The following is an 18,453-nucleotide window of genomic DNA, read 5'->3' on the forward strand; positions in this document are numbered from 1 at the left end:
CATGCTGCAGAACAAAATCTATGTCAAATGAAATGAAATTAGCTTCTGAAACGTTAACACCCTTGTACAAACCTCAAACTTCTTTGGAATCTGGCTTTAAGTAAATTATGACATGTTCCACTGTCAACAGGGTTTTTCTGTTCTGTGCACCCCCAGCCACCAGGAAACCCACAGCGGGGGTTCACCTTCAGTGGGACTGGAAGATTCCGCAGGAAGAACACCTGGAAAATTCCAGCCCTTTGATACAATATATTACAATTTGCTTGATATCTAAATGCTTGATATCTAAATGAAATATTTTATATATAGGAGTTAATAGGTTACTACGATTAATCAAATATAAATTACTTTGTCAAACCAGAAGAAATAAAGAATTCTACATAATCTACCAAACAAAGCAGAAGTCTCCGAGACAGTTATTCAACCAAATGGTATTTATTAAACACAATAAACCAGAGGGCAGTAATTAATACTTTCATTGGCAATTTTTTGAGTTTGTAAACATTAATACAAAGGTTTCCTACAATTGTAGTGTGAAGACAACTGAAGAGATGTACTGCAGGATAATGCATCCATGCTCAGACTAACACGTTCCGTACTACCATAGCTCATGTAAGATAATAATTGCAAACAAATATAGGCGGGTGTTCAAGAATGCCGTGATGAGAACCTATTCTTCAGCACGCTAAACGAGCAGTCAGATCACTTAAAAAAATTTTTTAGAATACCTATTGTTTTCCAATTAAGGGGAAATTTAGCGTGGCCAATCCACCTAACCTGCACATCTTTTAGGTTATGGGAGTGAAGCCACGCAGATACGGGGAGCAGTCTGATCACTTTAACGAAATTACAATACAAATATGTAGTTTGTTAATAGAGATCTCTACTCCACCCTTTTTAAAAGTCTCAAGGTTTTTATTTTTTGTTTTATTCATTTTTCCCATCTAAATAAATGATTTGGGTTTATGCAAGTTTACTTAACAATTAAATTCAGCTCCCAAAGTGTTGGATATAGCAACTGTTTCCAGGATAGCTGTTTCTTTTTAATCAAGAGGTGAGCAAAAAGGGAAGTTAAAACAATTTGAAAAATGGTCATGGAGATTTGGTGTTCACACTTTCTCTTTAAACTTAACTAAATAAATATTTTGTAATCTTTGCAGAAGAAGCTGATGGGCGATGACCTTTTAGAAAGTGATTGAATAGAAATATCTCCAAAACTAGCTGATATGTACAAATCTCAGCACGAATGGCAATTCATCTGCCATTGTACAATGTTTAAAACTGAAAATTCTTAACATCACGCAACATATTATCACACAAATAATATATTTTAAATAGATATATAAATACACCAGCAAGGGCTGAAAGTGCCATCCAATATATTGCAAAGCAAAAAGCAATTTGCAATGAAGATAAAATTGAATATAAACTACACCAGTTGTTATATAAGACATTATGATCAAACTTTTGATCTACTGAGCTGTAATAAACTGCTTTATGAAATAGAACTATGAGCTGCTACTATCAACACTTGATGCCAATAACTGAATAATCAGTTACAAGCAATTATTAACTTTCCACTAATTCACTACCATAACATAGTCAATGTAATACTGGCCTATGAGAAAGGAATAGTGAAGAAGCAGCACCATTATAGCTACATTACATTTTGTTAAGACATAGACATGCAATACTGGATAACAGATACCCAGGGGCAATTAAGCAGTAATCCCATTCAGTAGCTCAGATGTCAAATCACAACATGAAGCTTGGAGCCCAAAACCCTCTGTTTGTAATTAAATGTAGACTTAAATTTAATGACTACTTTACAATTATTGCTCTTTTTTCAGTTAGAAATAGGAGCTTTTCAAGGCTGGGGTCACCAGTGCACCAAATAAATTATGTGATATGGTGACTGTTGCTTTCTGAAAAATGAAATACCTGCAATGTGAGTAATGCAGATTTTCTGTGCAATTGCAGTAAACAAAATACTTTGTATCAGTGCATAGCTCCCATTCTGCTACTCTTCACACACTTGTATTGGTTAGGTTAACTAGCAGCTTGATTTTTAACCACAGTTTGAATTCAGTGTGACTGAAGTCATGAGGGCCAAAATAGACACAAGGATGATCCTATTCTAGAATCTTTCAACGATAATAATCTTTATTGTCACAAGTAGGCTTACATTAACTCTGCAATGAAGTTACTGTGAAAAGCCCCAGTCGCCATATTCCGGCGTCTTTTTGGGTACACAGACGGAGAATTCAGAATGACCAAATTACCTAACAGCATGTCTTTTGTGACTGTGGAAGGAAACCAGAGCACCCGGAGGAAACCCACGCAGACACAGGGAGAATGGGCAGACTCCGCACAGACAGTGACCCAAGTGAGAATCGAACCTGGGACCCTGGAGCTGTGAAGCAACAGTGCTACCCACTGATATGCCAAGTGATTGTGAGAGAATAAACATTATCCCAATTTTGTTGTGCTGCCTTCCATTTTCTTTTGTTTCCATTTTTTATATGAAAATTAATCTCACCCATAAATCTCAACAAATCATAGGACCATGGTTAAATAGCACAGCAAATTGTCCTTTGCATTCATTCTTCATAAATGACTAGTTATTGATTAACTGTCTCTCCAAAATATTGAATTTCGGTCACAAACATTACTCTTTTCAAGCAGGTTTTCCAACTTTTAATTTGGAAAGCTATTAGAAAAAACAATATTTAACACGGCATTTTAACTATTCGCCATTTTCTTCAACTACAAAAGTTTTGCGAACGTGTTTGACTTTGAGTTTCGTCATTTCCTTAGCTTAAAACATGCATAAACAAGGATAATTCAATGATAAACCCACATTCAGGCTTTCAACTAATCAATTTAAATTTTCCAATGATTGCTTTATAAATCTTAAAAGGATATTAATCATGTCATTTTGAGATAACTACATGGCAGTAAAATGTGTTAATACTTACTTCTACGGCTTCATTATATTTATTTCTTCCAACATTACCCAATTATCTTATCTTGTTCATGTTTCAAAGGAGTTTTGTAACTCTGACAAAAATCTAAAATTTTAAAAAGGGCACATTTGTCCATTTTCTGCTCTTTGAAAGTGGAGAAGAATTCCTATTATTCTATAAAGCGAGTCCCCCCTTTTGATTCACAGCTTAATTAAGGGAGGTAAAAAGAACATAGTGCTCAAGGTCTTCTGCTGTGCAATTATCTGCTGATGATTATTTTTGTGACTATTAATTGGACAAGAACCATGGGCTCACACCAGTTTGCTGAAAAATCCCAGTCAATCTCTTTAAATAGTATCACAACATTGTAGCTTGGGACGTGCAATGTAGTGATTGAAAATTACACTGTAAACCAGTGTAAAGTATATTCAATGGAAAATAAGGTATAATATACGAATCCCTCCAGATAGGATGCTAAAATGAGGTTTGTCATACAACTACTTTTCACTGATTTTGAATTAATATATAGGTTTTTGGGGATATCTACTATGTAATAAAAGGCAAGTTTAATTTTGGAGCATTCAATGGCAATTGCAATGTCTTGCTTTAACATCTAGAAATGGAAAAATCGTAGTTTAGTTCCACAAATAATATAAATTGCTTGGTTTCAATATCATTTTATACAGATTAATTTTTATAATAATATTTATTGTCACAAGTAGGCTTACATTAACACTGCAATGAAGTTACTGTGAAAATTCTGGCGCCTATTTGGGTACACAGAGGGGGAATTCGGAATGTCCAAATTACCTAACAGCACGTCTTTCGGGACTTGTGGGAGGAAACCGGAGCACCCTGAGGAAACACACGCAGACACAGGGAGAATGTGCAGACTTCACACAGTGACCCAAGCTGCAAATCTAATCTGAGACCCTGGCGCTGTGAAGCCATAGTGCTAATCACTATGTTACCGTGCATACTTGTTGGCAAACTCCAAAATATAATGATGAGGTGGAGCTAATTTAATAAATCTAAAGGTAAACTAAGGGCTGGATTCTTCCGCCCTGCCTGCCGTAAGAATGCCACAAGCGAGAGGCGGACAATGGAGAAGTCCATTGACCTCAGGCGGGATTCTCCGGGCGGATGCGGCTAGAGAATCCTGCCCATAGTTTTCTGCTTATTATTGATATTCGATGGGAGTTATTCCATTTTCAATAAATGACAATTTTTAAGAACAATGCTTCGAGTGAGATACAAACGTTGTGGTTTTGAACTCCAGCTTTAATTTTATTTATCTTTATCTGTAGTCTATTTCAATACCTACTCAAAAATGTAGATTTTGTCCACCAATTCGATTTCTTTCCTGCTTTTAACAAAATGCCATTGTTTCAACTTGCTGATCAGCAATGGCAATCTTGTATTTGTTTGTTAGCCATTGCGATAAATCAGGCACTTGGGTCACAAGCGACAGTGTCTATATCGGACTGGTTAATAGTGATTATTCTGCAAAAAAAAATTAGCCTAATTTTTTTAATATGAAAGACATTCGATAACATGCTATCATCATTCCCTTTCTTTCTCATTCTCTTGTAGGTTGTCATCTTCAGTGCCTGATTCCACAGGGATTATTGGATGTTTGACAGCCTGTATTTCTGTTTTTCACCTGGACTCGGAAGAGTGTTCCATCTGCACACATGCAGAGTTTATAGCGCTCCCAGCCATTGTCTACCAGGAACTCTCCAGTCGATGAGTTTGGAAGCCGTGTTGTATTAATCATCACAGTCCCATTGAGAATAATACTATTTACCTGAGCAAAAAAAATAACTGTGCTTTAGTAAAACCAATCGCCAATAAGAACAGAACATTAGGTAGGCATCTTCAAGAATTCACTTCCTTCGAAAAATGAAAAGGGAATTAGTATTAAAAATTCCAATGCAATGCCTCTAGTATGTGTTCAAAATCTGGACTCTTGCACTAAAAAATTAAAATCTAAAAATTTCAATTTCTAATGGCTGGCTTCCCTGTTTTCCAAACTTGGTCACCAAGACAAGATTTTTTTCAGGATTCTACCTAGCTACACCCAGTATCTACACTGAAAGCAATGGACCATCTGGTTATTCAGAGATACCCACAGAATTCTCAATCTTCCGGGTTCTCATTACATCAAAGCTCCATCGATTGCAAAGTTCTTCTTCCCACCCTTCTTTCACTTGTTCACATTTCTAACTGTTCTCAGTCTGATGAAAGGTCAATGACCTGAAAGGCAAATGGAATTTTGTCCTTCATTGCTAGAGGGATGGAGTTTAAGACTAGGGAGGTTCTGCTGCAATTGTATAAGGTGTTAGTGAGGCCACACCTGGAATATTGTGTTCAGTTTTGGTCTCCTTACTTGAGAAAGGACGTACTGGCACTGGAGGGTGTGCAGAGGAGATTCACTAGGTTAATCCCAGAGCTGAAGGGGTTGCATTACGAGGAGAGGTTGAGTAGACTGGGACTGTACTCATTGGAAATTAGAAGGATGAGGGGGGATCTTATAGAAACATATAAGATTATGAAGGGAATAGATAGGATAGATGCGGGCAGGTTGTTTCCACTGGCGGGTGAAAGCAGAACTAGGGGGCATAGCCTCAAAATAAGGGGAAGTAGATTTAGGACTTAGTTTAGGAGGAACTTCTTCACCCAAAGGGTTGTGAATCTATGGAATTCCTTGCCCAGTGAAGCAGTAGAGGCTCCTTCATTAAATGTTTTTAAGATAAAGATAGATAGTTTTTTGAAGAATAAAAGGGATTAAGGGATATGGTGTTCGGGCCGGAAAGTGGAGCTGAGTCCACAAAAGATCAGCCATGATCTCATTTGAATGGTGGAGCAGGCTCGAGGGGCCAGATGGCCTACTCCTGCTCCTAGTTCTTATGTCATCTGTGTTGTCCGACCTGGACTTTTTCTTGTGATTGTGAAATTGATACAGTATGTCATCTGCCTTGAAAACTGGTTTGCTTGTTCGTAGTGGAGCAAACTTGAATCGGTGAGATTTGCTGTCATGCCATGGTATGTCTGTACTCTTGCCAGTGTCAGGAGCTGTGCTGTTACATTGTCCTGCATTGCAGAGTTGTACCATGTCATACCAGTCGTTGCTCCAATGTTGTTGACATTGGTGCCTTAGGTATGCTTTTTGTTGTTGTTTTTGTAGGTTTTGTTGTTGTCTTTGTTGCGCTCAACGATCACACCAAATGGAGAATTTGAGTCCTTCACAAAGTTACTTGTGTCAGTGTCCTTTGTAGCATCTGCTGTTTCATTGAGCACGCCGTCTCTGATTCCTCGGCGCTCCCCGTCTGGAGTCATGGCATGTCCAGTTCACTGGAATCATCTTTGACTTGTCGATGCTCCCCGTCTGGAGTCCTTTCTGGTTCACCTGAATCAGCTTTGGTTTCTTGACACTCCCCGTCCTTTCAGGTTCACTTGAATCATCAGAGGTGTCTTGAAATGAAATAAAATGAAAATCGCTTATTGTCACAAGTAGGCTTCAAATGAAGTTACTGTGAAAAGCCCCTAGTCGCCACATTCCGGCGCCTGTTCGGGGAGGTTGGTACGGGATGCTCCCCTTCCAGAGTCAAAACGTTCAGGAATGCATTTTCTTGTGGAGAGGCTTAAGTGGATGAGGTTTGAATTAACGTGGTGTCACTGGAGTCACTAGTAGCCTCACTTTGATTGTTGAGTGCCTCTGCACATACTAGCTGAGGTCTGTCAGTCTCGCTGAGATGTTGCACGTCTTGTATGGGAATTGTGAAGCCTTTGTCACTTGACGCACATACAGTGGGTAGACCTTCAGTGTCTTCTTGTCAGTTAAATGAGCTGGGTAGACTGTCAGGCTTCTTCTGGTGGCTCAAATACTCTGGGTAGACTGTCATAGTATTTTTGTTGTTCATGTGAGCATGGTAGACTGTCATCGTCGTCTTGCTGTTCACGTGAGCGTGGTAGACTGTCATCGTCATCTTGCTGTGCACTTGAGCGTGGCAGACTTACATCACCTGCTGCTGGTTGCTCAGATAAGGTTGCTAGACCTTCATGGTCTTGTTCATGCAAGGACTACGCTCTGGAGTCTTGTGTTGCTTCCATCATGGAGTCTGTCAACGTGCTCGCTGTGGAGGCTTGTATTACTTGCTCTGTGGAGTCTGGCATGGTTCCCTGTGTGGAGTCATGCAGTGGTCGCGCTGTGGAGTCGATCTGTGCGCTCTCAACGGCGTTGTGCTGTGGTCTCGCTGTGGAGTCTTTCTGTGTTCTCTGTGAGGAGATGTGCAGTGGTCTCGCTGTGGAGTCTGTCATCGCTTTCTGTGCGGAGTCGGGGACTCTTCGTGATGCGTGGACCACTCTCGGTGTAGAGTCGGGGACTCTTCGTGGTGCGTGGACCACTCTCTGCGTGGCGTCAGGCCGGGCTCTGTGGGCTTGTACCTCTCTCTGTCTCTTGGCGTCAGGCCGCTCTCTGTGGGCTAATACCTCTCTCTGTCTCTTGGCGCCAGGCCGCAGCAGAATCCTGTACTTCTGGGTTAAGATGTCGTCTGTGCTGGGGTGAGGATCCTCAAATCCGAAGAACTCGTCCATGTCTGTGTCAGATTCTTTAATGTACACATCATCTCGTTGTGGTCCGGATTTGGAACTGAGCTCGCCACGTCCAATGATGATATCATCTTTCCAGTCGTAGTCAAGGACCATATCATCACTTTCTGTGTTGGAGCTGTCATTATGCTCGCGGTATCCAAAGAAGAAATCAACCCTGAGTCGTAGTCTTCAAGGACCATATCATTTCTTTGGGAGGTGCTAACTGCTTGTTGGAGGGTTCTGCGGAGGTTACTTTCAGCTACTGGTCGAAGTTCTGGCATTGTGCTGAAAGAATTGTGTTTTACGGCTTTAAATTTTTTTCTCTTATTTTCGGGCATTTCCCCTTTAAGCGGGCGTGGTCCGGGGCCTCTGATGTCATGACGCTTGTGACGTAGTGTGTAGGAATGGATTGCGCATGCGCAGATCGCTTTTCCTTTACTTTGCGCCGTTTTTGCAACTGCGCACGCGTGAGAAGCCGCGCAGAACACCGTTCTGCCGATTTGCGTCTTTTGGGGAACTGAGAATGTGCGGCTCCTTTCACAAGATGGCCGCCAATCAAAATCGCCGTTTGCTGCTGTTGCAGGCCTACCTTCACCTCGTGGTGAGTATTGGTGCATCTTTTACCGATCTCTTTTGTGTTTTCCTCGCAGTATTTTTCAAACTTGTCCAGGACCGTCTGGAAGTCTCTCTTGTCTTGAAGTCTTTGGAGTACTTGAAGATCTTAAAGATTTCTGCTGCACTTTCACCCGCAATGATGAGCAGAAGCTTTATTTTCTCTGCATCTGCCACGCCATCTAGGTCGGACGCTACCAGGTAAATCTCAAATCTCTGCCTGAATGCACGCCAGTTGGCACTGAGATTGCCGTGGTACCCGAGCTGCTGTGGAACCGGAATCTCGATCAACTTGCCTGGATGCTGTTGCTGGTTGTCACGGATATGTTGAGTTTAACTATATTGATTCAACAGGCACTCCTGGAACCATGTTGTGTTATGCTTCTTCATGTAGCATAAGCTGCTTCCTTGATGTATACTCTGACAAAGGAAGGTTGAGACTTGGAGATAGGTTTAACACATTTAGTGAACAGTTAACAATTCTCCTACTTGAGTTTGACTCTCCTGCTAATCTTGCTATAGTAACTCAGTCTAACTAACCAGTCTGCTCTAAGCCATGCGGTGAGTGTGATGCTTCTGATGTGCCCCTGTCCTTCTCTCTAAGTGTCGCCTGTGGAAAGAGAAAGAGCATGTGTGCCCTGTCCTTTTATATGGGTTGCCCCCTTGTGGTAGTGTCACCTCTGGGTGACTTGACTGCCCATTGGTCGTGTCCTATTCTATGTGTTCATTAGCTGTATGTCTGCATGTCATGATGTCGCTGGTGCTCCCTCTAGTGTTTACTTAGTCTTAGTGTATTTACATTAACCCCTTGTGTATTTACAGTGATGCATATTACCACAGAGTGTTCATTGAATGCCCCTTCATTCCTTTTTTCTCATTATAATTTCTCCTGATTCTGCATAAGGGCAATTTAAATAAATATTATCTTTCAGAAAGATGACTTGTTAAATGTTGATAAACACTATTAATGCCTCCAGAGTCTCCAAAGAATACAAATAGAAGAAAAACAATCTGTTAGTGAAAAATGAATGACCACTACTGTGCTTTATAGATTTCTAGATAAAGTTAGGAAAGACATCCACACTCACAGCCTTGAGTTCCATGTCACCCCTCATGCGAAATTCAATGGTTTTGCCCATGATAAAAACGCCTTCATTTCCACGCACAATCACTCGGCCGCCAGCGTGAATCTGAAGATCAGTGCTATGATTGCTTGTTATCTGAAAGAATAATGATCTAATTTGTTTCAGCAGCTTATATTGAATGAGTCAACATTGATATAAAATCCATATAAAATTCACAATCCATTTACTTGCTAACTGTGCAATTTCCACAAGATTGTATTCTTAATTTCCAACTTCTGCTTTAACAGCATCAGAAATGTTTATTGTTGTTGTTGTAAGTGCAGGAAAATTATTTAAACCAGTTAAGGTGATGTTTAAATTGGCAAACTAAATAATTAGAATTGAATCCACTCCCTCTTTCTATTCTGGTAATTCCATAAATAGATATACACCAATATACCAATACTTGTGGGACAGGCCATAACTTGTGAATGACAAATGTCATGTGAAAATAAACAGCATGCATGCCCATCCATATATACACACTATCCGAATATCAATGTAATGGACACATGCAAGTGCAGTGATGAAATGTAGGGACTCGAATGAAACATGAGAACAGTCACAGAAATAGACCTACAGCACTTTAGAAATGTAATGGGTGAAAAGTAAATTGATTTTCAAACAAAAACAGCAACATTATATATTGTTAGGAGAAACAAAGGGTGTCATTCGAAGAAAAAATCTATCGTGATCAGTATTTTTTTCATTCAAGGGATGTGGGCATCGCTGGCAAGGCCAGCATTTATTGTCCATCCCTAAATGCCCTTGAGAAGGCGGTCAGCTGCCCTTCTTGAATCACTGCAGTCCATGTGGTGTCAGTACACCCACAGTTCTGATAGGGAGGGAGTTCCAGGAAGTTAACTCAGCAAGCAACAAGAGGGAGGGAACTTCCAAGTGGTAGTGTTCCCATGTATCTGCTGCCCTTGTCCTTCTAAATGCTAGTGGTCGTTGTTGTGTTATCCTGTTTCGGATAATACAGGCTGCTACTTGATGCAGTCTTAACTAAAGGATGCTCCAGACTCTGAATCGAGTTCAACGTGTTGATTGAACTATTAACACAGTTCTCAAATGAGTTTGGCTCTCTGCTAACCTAACTGTAGTAACTCAGCCTAACTGTACCAGCTTGCTCTTAGCCACGTACTGGGGTGTGATGCTGCTGATCAACCCTGTCTAACTCTCTAGATGTCTGTCTGTGGAAAGAGGCAGGGTGTGAGTGCCTCATCCCTTTTATAGTGTTTATGTCATGTCCCCTTGTGGTGATGCCACCTCTGAGTGTCCTGACTGCCCATTGATTGTGTCCTATTCTGAGTGTTCATTGGTTGCATGTTTGCATATCATGACATCTCCCCCTTTTTTTTTTAGATGTATATACATGTGAATGTGTCGGTCTAATGTGACTGAGGAATACAGAGCAGAACAAACAAAACAAATGCTCATAAGTCCAGTCTCTGAGGCTTGCGTCTGATCCTCGTCAACCGCTGGAGAGGTGGTGGAGGGGATGACGGTGTCTTGACAGGCGAGTGGGAGGCACGACTGGTGGCCTCGTGGTTCGAGGTGTCTGGAGGTGGCAATTCGACATGTGGAAATGGAGGGGAAAGTGGTTGTGGGCGAGCAACTTTTCACAGTGCCCTTCGATTCCTTCGCACAATGGAGCCATCAGCCATACGTATGACATAGGATCTGGGCACGGCCTGTCGAACAACGACAGCCGGATCAGACCATCCACCATCCGGTAACTTGATCCTGACCGTGTCTGCCCGGGATAGTCCAAACCGGTGGCATGTGCGCCATAGCCCTGCTTCTGGCTGTCACGAAGCTGCTGCATCTTCTGCAGCACCGGGAGGTGATCAAGGTTGGGCAGGTGTATGGCTGGCAGTGTCGTCCACAGGTCCCTGTTCATTAGCAGTTGAGCGGCGACATGCCAGTGGACAAGGGAGTCGCCCGGTACGCAAGTAGTGAAAGGTGTATGTCAGAAGGGGAGTCTGAGGCCTTGCGGATGAGCTGCTTAACGATGTGCACCCCTTTTTCGACTTTGCCATTGGACTGCGGATAGTGCGGACTGGAGGTGACATGCCTGAAATTGTAGCTCTTGGCAAACGTGGACCATTCTCGACTGTGGAAGCACGGGCCATTGTTGCTCATGACGGTGTTCGGGATGCCATGCCGTGAGAATGTCTCTTTACACGCTTTGATGACGGTCCGTGAGGTGAGGTCTGGCCGCTTCAGCACCTCAGGAGAGTTCGAAAAGTAATTGATGATTAAGATACAGTCGCGACCGACTTCCGGTGGTGGCGATGAGTGAGTGAGCCGCACATTCGGGGGCTCTCACTCCGGCAGGATTTGGGGACCTGGTTCCCCGGTTTTGCGGGACAGTGGAGCGCTGGAAAGACGGCCACGGAAGCGCTGAGGAACGGGCAGATCTGCATGGAACCGCGGGAGAGCAGAAAGCAGCAAAAACGGGAGAGGAAGGGACAAAGGCAAGGTGCAGGGGAAGCTGACCCGGGAGCAGAGATGGCGGACCTCGGACCTGGCGATCCAGCAGGCGCTGGAAAACATGCTGCAGATGATAAAAAGCAGTTTTGAGTTGTTGAAGCGGGATAACTTGGACCCACTTCAGAAGGCAGTGGATCAGCTGAACCAGAGACTGGATGCCCAGGACGAAAAAGTTAAGGAGCTGGGGGAGGCGGTGGAGGAGCAGGCGGACGCGCAGACGATTGCTGCACTAGAAGTCGATGGGTTGAAGAAGAGACAGAGAAGACTGTTGGACAGAGTAGAGGAGCTGGAAAATAGAGCCCGCAGACAAAATCTGAGGATCATCGGCCTCCAGGAGATGGCTGAGGGAGCAGATGCCACAGCGTTCATGGCTGACCGGTTGATGCAGCTGATGGGGGCTGACGCCTATCCGCGACCGCTGGAGCTGGAGGGGGCACATAGAGTACAGGCGAGGCAGATGCGTCCGGGGGGTTCCCCCCCATCCGATGGTGATCAGGTTCCACAGGTTTGTGGAGAAGGAGCGGGTGCTGCAGTGGGCAAAGAGCGTTCAGAGCAGCACGTGGAATAACAGTGTTCTTCGCAGTTATCAGGACCTAAGCCAGGAGGAGGCAGGCGGCGAGCAGCCTTTAAACAAGTTAAGGAGGTGTTATTTAAAAAGCACGTGAAGTTCCGTCTGCTCTTCCCGGCTCGTCTTTGGGTCATGCATCAGGGCCAACACCACTACTTCTCCGAGCCCGAAGAAGTGATGAACGTCTCGAGGGATCAGGGGCTGGTCCCGAAAAAAGGACCCACGGACGCAAGCTAGGGTCCGAGAGTTATCGATTGGGGGGATGCCTACTGTGCCTGGACTGACGGTCGACTGTTTACTGCTTTAAAGGTGCCATGTGTTGTATTTTTGGGCAGCTTTTGCCTACGGGAGGTGCGGGGGGGAGATCCCCCTCTCGTATGCTCTTTTTTTTTCTTTTCTCTTTTTTCTGCTGTTGTTGGTACCTTTCGTCGTGTTCTCTGGGTGTGCTGGAGCCTTCATTGTAACACAAAGGTGGCCGGTAAGGAATGGGGATTAAAAGATGTTGGTTGAGATTTTTTTAATGTCTATGGTTTTTATGTTTGTTTTGAGTGGGTGATATACAGGTACTGTGTTGCTATTTTATTAATGCTCAGAAAGGGACGTGGGTTAACACTTTTCGGTGTACACAGCTGGAACTGTATTGTACCTGGAGCAGCCTCGCGGTGCTGTTTGATGTTTCCATCTTGTTTGATCTTTCCCATTTTAGTGAGACTGCTCCAGTGGGTCGGAGTGGGGGAAGATGTGCTGGGGAGTGGGGAGATGATTCGGGGAAACAATGGGAGTGAGACAAGTGGGCGCCGGAGGGATGAGTCACCGGGCTAGCAGATTGGCTAGTCAAGGGAGTCAGGTGGGGGGGAGAATACAGCCAGTGAATGGCAGGGGTGGGGTTATCGGGAGATGTTGCTAGGGGGAGGGGGGGGGGGGGGGAAAGACTTATTCTGCTGTTCTGCGGTCATGGGAGGGTCTGAAGTAGGTAATGGAGAGGAGGTTGGGGGTGGAGGTGGCCAAGAGGCGAGCCAAGAGTGGCGCATGGGTCGGGCTCAAGAAAGGTTATGGCTGACCGGCGTTGGGGGGGGGGGGGGGGGGGGTTGGTGCCCCCAACCAGGCTGATCACCTGGAATGTCAGAGGACTAAACGGGCCAGTTAAAAGGGCACGTGTGTTCGCGCACTTGCGGGCTCTAAAGGTGGACGTAATTATGTTGCAGGAGACACATCTGAAAGTGTCTGACCAGACTAGGCTAAGGAACGGCTGGATCAGCCAGGTCTTCCACTCGGGCTTGGACTCTAAGTCCAGGGGGGTAGCAATTATGATCAATAAGCGGGTTCAATTTGAGGCGGAGGGTGTAATCGCAGACGGCGGGGGCAGATTCCTTGTGGAAAGGGGCAAGCTGGAGGGGAGGAGAGTGGTGCTGGTGAACATATATGCTCCGAGCTGGGACGACGCTGACTTTATTAAAAGAGTGCTGGGGAACATCCCAGACCTAGACTTGCGCAAGTTGATGATGTGGGGTGGTGGTGGTGGGGGGGGGGGGACGGACGGACTTTAATCCGGTCCTCGACCCGGGGCTAGACCGGTCATGTCCCAGAACGGGTAGGCTGCCAGCAATGGCAAGGGAGCTGAAAGGGTTCATGAAGCAAATGGGGGCAGTGGACCCATGGAGAGCCAGACAGCCGAAGGGAAGGGGCTACTCGTTCTACTCGCATGTTCATAAAGTATACTCTAGGATTTATTTATTTATCTTGAGCAGGGACTGTGTGGGGGAGGTAAAGAATACGGAATACTCGGCAATCACTATCTCGGACCATGCCCCGCACTGGGTGGACCTGCAGGTCAGGGGGGGGGGGAATTACCAACGCCCGCAATGGAGGTTAGGCGTAGGACTGTTGTCGGAGGAGGGGATGTGTGAGAGACTGCGGAAGCGTACGCAAAATTACTTGCAGGTGCACGATACGGGGGAGGTTTCAGCAGCGACCCTGTGTGAAGCGCTGAATGCAGTAGTGAGGGGGGAGCTGATCTCAATTCGGGCTCACAGAGATAGGGCGGACAAAGCAGAAATGGATAGATTGGTTAAGGAGATTCACTGGATAGACGAGGAGCATGCGAGGAGATGAAACGGTTCCTGGACGGACTAACCTTCCCAAAAGTAGGCGGGGGACTAGTGGACGGGCTGGGGGCCCCGATTAGAGCGGAGGAGGTACTGGGGGGCCTAAAGGCCATGCAGTCAGGGAAAGCCCTGGGACCGGATGGATACCGAGTAGAGTTTTACGAAAAGTTCTCGGAGATAGTGGGACCAGTCCTGACTAGGGTTTTTAATGAGGCGAGAGACAGAGGAACCCTGCCTCCGACGATGTCGCAAGCCACCATCTCGCTGATATTAAAGCGGGCCAAGGACCCGGAATCCTGTGGGTCATACAGGCCAATCTCCCTTATCAATGTGGACGTCAAGCTCCTGGCCAAAGTCCTGGCGATTAGAATTGAGGACTGCGTACCGGAGGTGATTGGGGATGACCAAACAGGGTTTGTGAAAGGCAGGCAGCTGACAGCAAACTTGAGAAGATTGCTTAATGTGATTATGATGCCCCCGACGGGCAAGGAGGTGGAGGTAGTGGTGGCAATGGACGCTGAGAAGGCCTTCGACAGGGTGGAGTGGGACTATTTGTGGGAGGTACTCGGACCGTTTGGGTTCGGGGAGAGACTGGTTAATTGGGTCAGACTATTGTACCAGGCCCCAAAAGCTAGCGTAAGGATGAACAGGATAATGTCAAATTACTTCAGACTACATTGCGGGACCAGACAGGGATGCCCACTCTCCCCGTTGCTGTTCGCGCTGGCCATAGAGCCGTTGGCGATTGCGCTGAGAGCTGCAATGGGGTGGAAGGGAATGACTGTTGGAGCACAGGGTCTCTCTCTATGCTGACCTGCTCCTGTACGTGTCGGACCCACTGGACGGGATGGAAAATATACTGGAAACACTGAGGAAGTTCGGCCGGTTCTCAGGGTACAAATTAAATATGGCCAAGAGTGAGATGTTTGTGGTGCAGGCAAGGGGCCAGGAGAATAGACTGAAGGAGCTGCCATTTAGGATGGTTGGGGAAAGTTTCCGGTACTTGGGAATACAGGTGGCACGAGACTGGGGCAGGTTGCATAAGTTAAATTTGACTAGAGTGGTGGAACAAATGAAGAGGGAGTTTCGGAGATGAGATGCACTCCCGCTGTCACTTGCGGGGAGGGTGCAGATGGTAAAGATGACAATCCTCCCTAGATTCCTGTTCATCTTCCAGTGCCTCCCGATCTTTATCCCACGGTCCTTCTTCAAAAGGACCGGCAAAATCATCATGAGCTTTGTCTGGGCGGGAAAATCCCCACGGGTGAGGAAGGCGATGCTTGAAAGGAGCCGCAGCGAGGGGGGACTGGCATTGCCGAATCTGATCAACTACTACTGGGTGGCTAACATAGCCATGATAAGGAAGTGGATGGTGGGTACGGGGTCGATCTGGGAGCGGGTGGAGGCGGCTTTGTGCAGGGGCACCAGTTTGGCAGCCCTGGTCACGGCTCCCTTACTGCTTGTGCCGGCCAGGTACTCCACCAGCCCGGTAGTGGGGGCTGCCCTGCGGATTTGGAGCCAGTGGAGAAAGCATGCAGGAGAGGTGCGGGCGTCGGTCTGGGCTCCAATTTGTGATAACCATCAATTCGCCCCCGGGAACATGGATGGAGGGTTTCGAACATGGCGGCGGGTGGGGGTGGGGAGGGTGGGCGATATGTTCCTGGAGGGGAACTTTGCAAATTTGAGGGAGTTGGAGGAGAAAGCTGGGCTGGAAAGGGGAAATTACTTTAGGTGCTTACAGGTGCGGGACTTTGTATGCAGACAGGTCCCACCCTTCCCACGCCCCCCGCCAATAGGGATCCAGGACAGAATAGTCTCTAGAGGAGGAGGAGGAGGAGGGTAGAGTCTCGGATAGTTACAAGGTGCTCATGAAGGGAGAAGAGTCCCAGGCGGAGGAACTAAAATTCAAATGGGAGGAGCTTGGCGGGTAGATGGAGGACAGGGTATGGGCGGAAGCCCTGAGTAGGGTAAACCCAACCACAACATGTGCCAGGCTCAGCCTGATTCAGTTTAAGGTCGTTCACCGGGCCCACATGACGGTGGCTCGGATGAGCAAATTCTTTGGGGTAGAGGACAAGTGCGCTAGATGCGCGGGAGGACCAGCGAACCACGTTCACATGTTTTGGGCATGCCCTAAGCTTAGGGGGTACTGGGAGGGATTTGCGGGGGTCATGTCCCGGGTGCTGAAAACAAGGGTGGTGATGAGTCCAGAGGTGGCAATGTTCGGGGTTTCGGAAGACCTGGGAGTCCAGGGGGAGAAAGAGGCCAATGTTCTGGCCTTTGCTTCCCTGATAGCCCGGCGGCGAATACTGCTGGCATGGAGGGACTCAAAACCCCCGAAGACTGAACTATGGCTTTCGGACATGTCAAGTTTTCTGGGTATGGAAAAAACCATGTTCGCCTTGAGGGGATCTGTATTGGGGTTCGCCCGAAGGTGCCAACCATTCATCAACTTCTTCGCTGGAGACTGAATGTCAGCAGGGGGAGGGGGGAGATTAGAGTAGGAGGGATAAATAGGCGGGTAGTGTCGATGGGAGAGGAACGGGTATGTGCATTATGGTTTGGTTGAAGTGTTGGTTTTTTGTTGATGTTTGCATATTTCTGTAATCGGTAACTGTTTACAATGCCAAAAAATACCTCAATAAAATTGTTTGTTAAAAAAAAAAGATACAGGCGCGACCATTCTCGTGGAATAGGTCAATGCCAACCTTGGACCACAGAGAGGTCTCTAGGTCATGTGGTTGGAGCGTCTCCTAGCTGTGCGCTGGTTGACAGGTTTCGCAGTTCAGGACCATGTCCGTGATGACCTGGTTGATGCCGGGCCCTGCGTCTGCACTTTTCTACGCCCAGGAGTCCCCCATGAATTTGCCGCAGCACCATGCTCTGGAGACGTAGCGGGATGACTATCCTGTCCAGCTTGAGCAGGATGCCGATCAGCGTCATGTCGTCCTTGACGTTGTAGAATTAAGGGCATTGCCCTTTCTGCCAGCCAGTGCTGAGGTTGTGGATGACTCGCTGCAACAGGGGGTCTTTGGCCGTCTCTTCTCGGATGAGAACAATCTTCTCACCTGTTGCCGGGAGAGTGCTTGCACACAGTTGTACCTGCAATTCAATGTGCTGGATGATCTACAGTGGTTCACTGGGTGAGTTGACGGAACGGGACAATGCATCGGCGATGATGAGCTCCTTGCCAGGTGTGTACACCAAATTGAAATCATACCTCCGGAGTTTGAGCAGAATTCTCTGCAAACGAGGTGTGTCATGTCGTTCAGGTCCTTTTGGATGATGTGGACCAGAGGCCTATGATCCGTCTCAACAGTAAATGTTGGCAAGCAGTAGACATAATCATGAAATTTGAGGATGCCGGTGAGAAACCCTAAATACTCCTTCTCAATCTGCGCATATCTGGTCTTAGTGGGTGGCATTGCCCGTGACGCGTATGCTACTGGTACCCAGGATGACGTGTCGTCTCTTTGAAGCAACACCGCCCCAATGCCATCCTGACTCACTTCTGTGGATATCGTGGTTTCTTGGTCTGGATCAAAGAATGCAAGGACGAGTGCAGTGGTGAGCTTGGCTTTCAGCTCCAGCCACTCTGCGGTGATCCGCCTTCCACTCAAATGGGATTGATTTTTTTCACCAGGTTGCGTAGGGCTGTGGTGTGTGGCCAAATTCGGGATGAACTTGTCAAGGAAATTAACCATTCCCAGGAAGCGCAGTACTGCCTTCTTGTCCTCGGGGACTTTCATTGCCTCGATGGCTTTAATTTTGTCAGTGTCCGGGCGCACATCGTGTTGCGAAATCTGATCGCCCAGGAACTTTAGCGTGGATGTCCCAAAACAGCACTTGGACCTGTTTAGCTTGAGGCCATGCTCATGTATGCGTCGGAATACTTTCTTGAGTTGTAACACATGTTCCTCTGGGGTTGTGGACCAGATTATGATATTGTCAACGTAGACACGATGGAAAATCTCTGATGCCGAGATGAT

General features: G+C 46.2%; 1 protein-coding gene across 1 annotated transcript in view; it reads right to left on the bottom strand.

Annotated features, from left to right (window-relative positions):
- Positions 1-416: 416 nt before the first annotated feature.
- sgcb (sarcoglycan, beta (dystrophin-associated glycoprotein)) overlaps positions 417-18,453 on the bottom strand; it is a 37,265-nt gene continuing 19,228 nt past the window's right edge. Inside the window, exons 5-6 of the mRNA XM_072496751.1 lie at positions 9,260-9,391; positions 417-4,773 (exon numbers count right to left, since the gene is read on the bottom strand). Of these exons, the coding sequence (XP_072352852.1) occupies positions 4,570-4,773; positions 9,260-9,391 (336 nt within the window). The 3' untranslated portion in view covers positions 417-4,569. The remainder of the gene's footprint in view (positions 4,774-9,259; positions 9,392-18,453) is intronic.

This window comes from Scyliorhinus torazame, chromosome 3 (genome assembly GCF_047496885.1).
Source record: "Scyliorhinus torazame isolate Kashiwa2021f chromosome 3, sScyTor2.1, whole genome shotgun sequence".
Taxonomy (NCBI): domain Eukaryota; kingdom Metazoa; phylum Chordata; class Chondrichthyes; order Carcharhiniformes; family Scyliorhinidae; genus Scyliorhinus; species Scyliorhinus torazame.